The sequence below is a fragment of the Leptidea sinapis genome, chromosome 26 (assembly GCF_905404315.1).
Source record: "Leptidea sinapis chromosome 26, ilLepSina1.1, whole genome shotgun sequence".
Lineage (NCBI taxonomy): Eukaryota > Metazoa > Arthropoda > Insecta > Lepidoptera > Pieridae > Leptidea > Leptidea sinapis.
Genome location: NC_066290.1, coordinates 2,727,904 through 2,737,874, shown reverse-complemented (window position 1 = coordinate 2,737,874; position 9,971 = coordinate 2,727,904). Strand labels below are relative to the sequence as shown.

Here is a 9,971-nt window from a genome sequence, read left to right as displayed (position 1 = left end):
GAGCTTTTTTTGTTCGGTTATGCTGCGAAAACTACTGAACCGATCGAATAATATTTATACCATAAGATGCAGCGTGTCTCGAAGATTTAAGTATGTCATGTCGGTGATTACTTATTAAGAATCTTTATTTTTTTTTGACTTAATACCTATATTAGCAAAACAATTCAGTCAATTACACATGACAATTCATCCCTTGAGTAGGCGCGAGGTACTTAATTTATATGCCAAAAAAAACGTTTGCCGGGTCAGCACCTGTCTACTATATTTCGGAGTATTATATTTCCATGGTTCTATTAATTACTTAAAAAATACTTAGGGCACGAAATAAAAGCACATAATCTATATCAGAGTCAATTTATTTATACGCTTACTAAATAATAATATTTGCATCAAAATACTGCAATAACGACAAACAGTACCGAGAAAGTTGACATCGAGGGGCCACACGTCTGTCACTGCTAGCTGTCAATGTCACTGTCACTTATTAATTTTACAATCGATACTTGGGTACTTCATATTGCTTTATATTGGGCGCAAAGCCGGCGCTACACGTGGGCAAACATTTCTGAGTATAATTTCGTGAGATGGAAAGAAAGAGAAGTATTTCAAAAGGTAGGATAGGAACATCTTGGCGGTTTTTACTGTGCAAGGTCACTTCAAAAAATAACAAGTGTAATATTTTGCTAAAAGAACAAAATGTGTTGTCAAGTGACGAGATTTTGTATAGAAATCCAAAAAACCTGACTCAATTTACAATTTTGAAGGTGAAATACAAAACTATTTACTACGGCCAAAATATGACAAACGCCATAATTATTTTTTTAATGTTATTGCCTGTATGTAGACCAGTTTGCAAAATGTTGACATTAAGTTATTCATATAAAGCTATATCTCATAAATTCGCAATGACAGACACCGCGTCAAATTATAATTATCTCCCCTATAGTTAATAACACAATATCTTCTACCACCAAATGGCCCTATTCATAGAATGTCAAAACGTTACATAAAAAATTTAATATTTTAATTACTGATTAAACATAGTCTACCATCAGCGGAAGACAAACACGATAAACCCCTCGCCAAATATTGTTTGACTAACGCGAGTGTTACACATTTAAATTAAACTCTTTTTAACGGATTAAACGCTTGTACAGTGTCACCAACTAATCTGTGAACTGATGGGTGTCGCCATTGTCGTTTCAGTGTTGGTAATTAATTCCAATGTGCATAAAAGTCGGGGCATATTTAACGCTTAAAATTCAGAAGAATCGCAATAAAACCCACGGAACACTCGAAAGCAGTAGACACTGACAGTCGAATGACATTTGACACACAACATGGCGACCAGAGTTCTTATTTTTGCCACTTCACAGATAAGTTGGTATTACTTTAAATGTGTTTTTACATTCGATTTTGCATTTTAGGAAAATGTGCTCTGAAAGGTCACAAAGGTCCGGTTAGCTAAAATAATAATAATAGTAATAAATAAATAAAATAATAATTTACGCAACAACTAATGTAAAAACGCATTTATAATTACTTATACGCGTTTTAATCCTTTAAAAAGTGTTTTATTTAAGTCTATATGTTCGGTCTAAAGTTGCCACGCGTATCTATTTGGGCAATTTCTCATACGTCACTCTAAGACCCATTCTACCTATTCGCAGCAACTTCGGGACGAATCGAACGTCTGAATTAACTTTGAAATTATATTATATTAACGACCATGCAAGTTAGAATACATCAACTACAACATTATTCAGAATTAAAAAAAAGTGTTTGTTCTTCTAAATATTAACATTTGTAACTGTGAAAATATATTAAGCGATTAGGGATTTGTTGACCGCTGGCTACCTTAGATTAGTGTTATAATAATATGTAATTTCCGAAATACCTATTATTGTTAAAAAAATATTTAAGAAACGTTGAAACATCTATGAATAAGGCCCTCGGTGGAAATGCCTCATTGATATGACCCAGGTAATACGCGTGTAACGGATTTAATTGACAAAATTGTAAATTGAATATTGTAACGTATAGTTCACGGTCCTTGATTGGTATCATTATTACGCAGGAGACAGCTGACTGGGCAACTAACACCCAACGTACAAGCGCAGTCGCTACTGAAGATCTGCGCACTAAATAAACTCACCGCTCAAAACCTACACAGACGTACAACCAATTCCATTGGTGCAAAATTTCCTCATCGTTAACTTACAGATATTAAAAAATATCAATCACGCGATCTAATGGATGTTGTACGACAAAATAACATAATGTAGAATATATGTATGAGCAAAATAGTATTCGATAAATGTTAGTTTTTATTGAACATATATGTGCGTCTAGATATACGTTCGTTTAGGTATAAAAGAATTATGTATATTAGATTAGCATGTTATATAACAATTACAAACATAAGGTTTGTAAGGATAGAAGCATTCCTATTCTATTGTCTCTGCTTACCCCGACGGGGTCATACTGTGTGTGTGTGTGTGTGTGTGTGTGAATAAATATAATAATAAAATAATAATAATACTAACAAATTAAATATTCATAATATCTATTGTATATCAGCGGTAACTAATAAATGCCCTCCGTACCATAAGATCTTCTTACACACCAAGTCGCAAGCTGTAACTTTCCCAAAGATTGTAAAATATATAAAATACGCAACCGACAGACAGAACGACGCTAGCAGGCAAGAGTCTTTGAATCGCAGCAAAAGAAAAACATCAAAAATACTTATGTTTTTTATTTAAATTTATATGAAAGATGGTTACTTTAACTTTTTGCCTCAGTTCGATTGTTTGACAGCTGCGGCTAATATTCTATCTTAGTATTTTCTTTGATTACCGCGAGTGTTACACATTTTTAAATAAAATACTTTTTAAAGTAATAAAACGCGTGTAATTGTATCTGTGTTTTACATTTGATTTTGCTTAAAAGTTACATATTTATCTTAGATTATTAATACATCTAGATAATCTCTTGCTGTTAGACAACCGATAAAAACAGGCCAGAAATAATACTTCACTGTGCGTGACAAGCTTCGTCTTACACTCGCTATTTGTATGACAAATTGTGTCAGTGTGAGTGCATTCCTCAAAATAGGGTAGTTCAAAATTAATTTTTTTCGACGTTTTCACAGCTGTCATAGTCTATCTAGACGTATAAATGATCTAAGGTTTTTAGTATTATTTTTTTTACGCAAAATCTAATGTAAAAACACAGTTCAAATTGCACGCGATTATTTAAATATTCCCACTTGTTATTTTAATTAGTCTATGTCATCTAAACACATTCCGATAATATTCGAGATACGTATTTACGATGAAATTTTGCAAAACACCATTCAACACAATTAAATTACTTAGTGAGGATAACTACCTAATACTTTTGTTCTGCTTACTAAAAAATAAAACAAACAGTTCACACTGGCCTTATTTTGTCATTATAAGCGAAAGTTTATTGTACAAAATAATATTAACATTATACATGAAATTTTGTGCGTTTTGATGATTATTATTTATTCTATCACGCCAAAACGGCTGAATGAAACTCAACGACAAATGACACACGCGTTTAACAGAATTGACACATTGATGTCAACGCCAATGCGTATATAACCACAGCAACACTAAATCAGAATATCTCGTTACACGCATTATATGTAAGAAAATCTAGATTAATAAATCAATTCGGTGAAAATATTGCAAAATATTCATTTAGAACATGAATCACAAATAGGTGTTATTATTCGCGAGGGCTCGCTTGGTAATTGTTAAATGTAGACAAGCGCCATCTGACGTCAGTTGGAGTTTTATACTAACTATTTCTTTGTCGATACTATCGATACTTAAATTCCAAAGAGTAACAATTCAAAAAAAGATTTCAAAATGAAACGAAAATATTCTAGACTTATGAATAAATTAATGTTATGAATTTAGTTATTATTATAACTAGTGGGTTATCGTTTATGGAACAATTACCCATACCTTATCTTAAATTTATTGAATTTCAGACTCGTTACACTTTGGGACTGAGGTATCGATATATTGAAACACTTACTTGACGCTAGAGGGCGCCGGGCTTAAAACTCACGATATATTAGCGTATACGAGTTGCGACCCGTCTTTGCTAAGACTAATTCTGCTAAGTTGCCGTAGAAATAAAATAACCTGTTTAATTTGAGCCTTAGGGAACGAGTGACTCCTTTGCAACGCTAGAAGTGTTTTTTGTTAGTCACAAAAGTAAAGTTTATGTGTGCGTAAATTAGTCACTGCTTTTAATTTTGTAATATGATTTTTTTTCATATCTGGTAATCGAGGAAATTAGTAAAATAATGCACCCACACAAAGATAATTCATCATAATTCATGATTACTCATAACTTCAGAGACGTTTTCAAATACATACTAATGGACAAAATCTCCAATGTCACTAAAAAAATTACTATCAATAAAAATTTCCGAGCGGGCCCCAATAGAACAGACCTAGGAACGATATTGTATATACAAACTTTCCGTAACAAAAGTTGTAAATAATAGTTTTCAGTAGGTAATTAAAATTAAATTTAAAGATTTCTTAACACACTCATATTGAAAATAAATTAAACCTTAGATTTAGATTTTTCCACGGCTGGTTTGGCTAATGAAAAGTGCCGCCGATAATCTTAATATGATAAGGTTCCGTCCCTTTTTAACGTGCGGGGGTTTTATATACCCAATTTCAGAAAAGAATCGCCAACAAGTAACTTAACGTCTGTCAGAGAATTTAGTTTAGTATATTTCGAAAAATTTTAAAGGTACAGTCTAAGCCAAAGGGCATGTTATCAATAATAATTATTGCTGAGTAAAACTTATAAATATATAAAGCAAGATTGACAAAATGATACAACTAAATTATATATAACAGACAAGTCTTCAGAAGATACAATATCTTAAAAGTTTATTATAGTCCGGTAGGTTTTGTATTCGGAAAGTTTGAGCCCAACAAGACTATAAATAATGACTACATCTAGTTCTTGTGTCCGACTGTTCGTCGACATTGTAAATAACAGAGGTATACCTCAGCCTTAATTCTGCAACTTCATACTATTGGAGAAGATATTATAAACTATTTATAACGAAATTGATAAATCTGTACAGCGTGGATTTGTTGGCAAGTAACAGCCTACCAAATGTGTGTTTAGTCATAACGTATGGTTGTGCTATTTATCGAATAAGTAAGTGTTTGTAGACACGGGTTGTAATTTTTTACATCAAATCCACCTGCTAGATTGCTAGATTCAAAGATAAACGCGTTAAAACAAGTAAGAAAGTTTTTCATCTTTATAATATTAGATAATATCGTTGTGCCTTTTCGAAAGCTAACTTCTACTCTTATCTTATTGGATGTCAATGCGTTGTGTTAAGATAAGACTGAAAAACTAAAATATCGGTCCTTCTTCTCCTACGAGTGGAGCGTAGTTCCAAAAAAATATCGCCACAAACTTTTTAAATGATACAAACCCGAGTTCGAAATCTATAAGTTATGCAAGTGGCTCCATTATTTCACATCAATGTGTAGAACCCTGTATAGTTATTATTTGGGTAGTCGCATATTTCAATAAGATACCTATAAAGATAAATTCTTAAAGCGTAAATAGTATTAAATGCATAGGATTTTAATTATGCTTTCATTTTGTGAATTGCTTTTTGATTTGTTAGATGTCATCGGTGTTAGATTTTTTCAAACCGAGTCAGAAATATCAATTTCGTTATATCGAGTTAAACTAATTCTATAAAATGCATTGAAAATATTATATACAAACAAGTGTTTTCTTTTATTGTATCACTGTGACAGATTGGGCCGCCATGTTGAAAACCTGACGCCATTTTAAAAAACACTTTGTCTTGAAATAACAAAATAAATGAAATTATTAAATATACGAATACAAAACACGCGGAATGGGATGCTATTTTCTTATATAATAATAAAAGAATATTCAAAAAATTTCCAGCGACAAAATAGTTATATTACATAGACACTTGTGCACTACAGACTATGGTTGCAATTTGATATAAAATTATTAATAATAAATACCTTATTTGCTAATTGATCAAATTGTAGATATTTGTGCTTTACATAGTAGAAGTCTGTTAACGTTGGTGGGTAAATGGGTAATATGCCACTTAACCAATCAGATGTGTTCACTGCATCGCCAGTTAAAATTGTTAGTTAGGTATGTATATCATTATCTATCATGAATCTTGAGCGGTGTCTCTATAAACGCAGAAATTGTTAATAGGCGTGCGCAGGTTCCAGTGCTTATTTCGTTTAAATACAATCGACAAAAGTAAGCAAGACATATCGTTCGGATTACGTTATACTGAAGTACTGCACACATAAAAATTTGGAAAGATATTCCTCATGGGTGCCATAATTAATTATGGTATATTAAACCATAATAGTAAACAAAATAAATCTGCCATATTCATTTCTGTGTACACGAAAAGTTTAAGTCGTAGAAAAACGATAAAAAATTACATTTTAATTGAGTTCATAATGCCATCGACGGGTTCAGGGTCGACTATAAGAATGTTTTTGTTTTGAAAACCGTCAGAATTTTTGCAAATTCAGCAAACCCCATTTGATTTAAAATAAAAATGTTACTATATTGGCTTGAAAAAGCAAGTTGTACTTCTTATTTATTCACAAACGCTCAGAATACTAATGTACAAATGTAATAACAATAATATGTTACATTTAAATTATCGATTCGAATAAATACTTACTTTTAAAAAATATTCAAAGCGTTTTCACACATTCACGATGATCGAATACGAATTCATATAAAAACATCAAGTTGTCGTTACCGCAGGAAACATCGATCTATCGAATCAACTAATTCGATTCTACTTATTGCTCGAGTTATATAAAATTGGCAAAACATTTAGAAATTGCATTGTACTTACGTTACGTTCACTACTCTGTGTCGTCACCTTCTCCGTTGACAACGATTAGTCTGTGCTCGAAGAAACTTCCACCGCAATACGCTAACTACCTACCCGTTAATTCATTTCAAAAGCGACTAAATGCATTTACATTACTCTCTATATTCGCACATTATGACAACTGTTTTTTTTTTAAATAAAACAATTATTATTTAAAATATAGTTAATAATTTTTAGGGAATTTCACTAACGGACAAACATGAATCGGCCATCATAACGTGCCGTTAGTTAGACATTCAATTGTCAACTTTAAAAGATAGGGTATACGACTAAAATTATAAACAGAAAATAGTAACAGTATAAACACTACATTTTTCCCTAAAACAGTAGACATAAAGTCGACAATCGCGTGTCCCAAAACAAAACACTCGAATTATCACTCACACAGTCGTACCAAAAAAGCTTTTACAAATACCATAAAGAGAACGATTTAAAAAATATACAATATCAAATAACAGTCCACCTTTCAATATTAAAAAACGTTTTATATTTAAATATCTATCGATTAATAATATCAAATGCGACGAAAAATGGACTCTTAACAAATAATTAATAAATTTAACTTCATCATTTAAATTCGCAAGTCGAAAATAAAATATATTAAAAGTATACCTTAATGGCTAAATTGTTCATGATTGTTCTAACCTTTTACTCATCCCGGATTATTTTCTGAAGCCTTATAACCACGTGGTGTTCAAGCTTCGTGTGCGCAAATTTCATTTAATTTTTAAGTCGTGTAATTTGATATAGATTACAATACGGATTCATAATTCGACTACAGGCAATTAATTACATTTAATTTCCGCTGGTAGCTCATAGTAGCCCTGTTTAATAATACATCTAGATTACAAAATGGCGTAACAGGAAAATGACAAAATAAATTCGCTAGCTTCCTATATTCTGAACAACTGACCAAGACAAAAATAGTATTTAATCAGAGGTGATCGCAGAAAGCGAAGATAGAAATGGATGATACATCATGTCCAAACCAACATGTGGTTTATATCATCTTATGTTGTTCGCTGTAGATTGATTTCTACATGTTACGTTCGGCTTGTCGGTCAGCTGAAAGCTGGCGTGTGCTTGTTATTGAGCGTTGATTCAATGGGGGGCTTCACTGACTCGTGGGGGCGCTTGATTGCATCAAACGCGGGATTGATTGATTCAAAGGTGGGCTTTATTGAGTCATATTGGGGTTTTATTGCGTCGTACAGGGACTTGACTTGGAGGGGGGCTGTGTCTGAATCCAGAGGAGATGTGATAGACTCAACGAGGGCTGTATCTGATTCAAGTGGGGTTATTATTGATTCGATGGGGGGCGTTACTTGTTCGTTGGGGGGCGAAAGTGATTCCGGCGGGGGCGAAGAGGGCTGTAGTAAGTGATCTGGAACGGGGACCTGGCGTAACCGGGCCGGGATCTTCTTTTGCGGACATAGCACCTGTTTAAATAATAAGATTCGTGTTAATTAATAAAATAATCCTTTTTTGACCCTAGCATTAATATACAATTATTTATAACGTACGAAATGTACTCAGTTACTGAGGACTCAAGAGTTTATATCTTGAATAGATTATATATTTTATTTGTTTATCTACAACCACTGCGATTTTGATAAATTATTTCTCAATATATTTAAATAAGCTTGACTTTTGCAACAAAAAACTGGAGTTACCTTTCGTGCAAAAATAAAGCACCCAGTTTCCTCCTCCTGTGTCTCAGTGTCTGCTACTATCTGCAGATCAGAGGTTCGAGTCTCGATGCCGTTCTCATCTGTTTTATAAAAAAAAAATATACATACATAAAAAGCCTGTGTGTAACGCACGCACGTAAAAAGCAATTCTTTGGCACAGCAAAATAAATTTTATAAACAAATCACAATATTATGACGACGTAAGAACTATTTGTGATACAAACCTCTGTATAACTATATCTAGTTTATCATAGTAATACCTATTTATCTCTACTGACAGTGGCATTTGCTAAATAAACACCTTGAATATAGTTAATCTTCATACTATGCTACAGGGAGATTTATCGACTAACTTCATGGTGACGGAAACGGTATGCCAACATTCAAATCTTGGACTTTGTGTTCATGCCATAAGGTCGGATCTAGTTGACACTTGTTTACCCTATAGGAAGGAAGTGTTATCAGTGAAGTACCTGTGGTGAACTGGTTTAGTTCCGCGTAGCAGCCGGTGTCGATCATCTCCGCCTGCCAAGGTATGGACACGGAGCCCGTGTTGAACTTGCCATAGAAGGTGTCGTCTCCCGCGTCCAGGTTCACGCCCTTCACCGTAGAGAACTGTTCGATGTCGAGCACGTCTTTGGCGTACACGGCGTGAGGCTAAAACAGATAATAAAGATAAGACAACCTATTAAGTTATCCGCGCTCTGATTGTTGAAAGTCGCCCAATTACCGCGCGCTTAAACGCACGCTAAACGGCGCCTTATCTTTGTCTATGTATTATTTTACGTGTAGCACAAGAATGCTTATAGTTACGGTGATTTCAGTAAATTTATCTGAAAGCAAGTAAAACAATGTATTATAGTAAGCGCAAATTATTTGATTTGTAGCTTGATTTTATTATACATAGACCTTTCTTTTGACAAAAGTTGAAAAACAGTTATATTTTGGAATAATCGAGGATTTTCAAGGAAAACAATTGGTTTTGTTTATAAGTGTTTATGGTTTTATAATCAAATTTATTTGTTTGTTCCTTTCACCAAACTGAAATTTACATGCTTCATAGAAATAATTTGAGATATTCCTGCAGAACGACACCCACGAAATTAACGATGAACAGAGATTGCACGCGTTAATGACCGTACATTCATAACCCTTATGTGAATAGGTGTTCAATATCTAGACATTATATTTATATACTGAACGATAGGAAATTTAACCTACTTTTTATTGAATAATATAACTTTGGTTAATTTATCAAACCAAATACCATATAAAGCAAA

At 33.1% G+C, this 9,971-nt stretch overlaps 1 protein-coding gene across 1 annotated transcript in view; it reads right to left on the bottom strand.

The window, feature by feature from the left end:
- Positions 1 to 338: 338 nt before the first annotated feature.
- Positions 339 to 9,971, bottom strand: part of LOC126972383 (G protein-coupled receptor kinase 2) — a 91,849-nt gene continuing 82,216 nt past the window's right edge. Inside the window, exons 11-13 of the mRNA XM_050819086.1 lie at positions 9,165 to 9,348; positions 8,674 to 8,771; positions 339 to 8,439 (exon numbers count right to left, since the gene is read on the bottom strand). Of these exons, the coding sequence (XP_050675043.1) occupies positions 8,062 to 8,439; positions 8,674 to 8,771; positions 9,165 to 9,348 (660 nt within the window). The 3' untranslated portion in view covers positions 339 to 8,061. The remainder of the gene's footprint in view (positions 8,440 to 8,673; positions 8,772 to 9,164; positions 9,349 to 9,971) is intronic.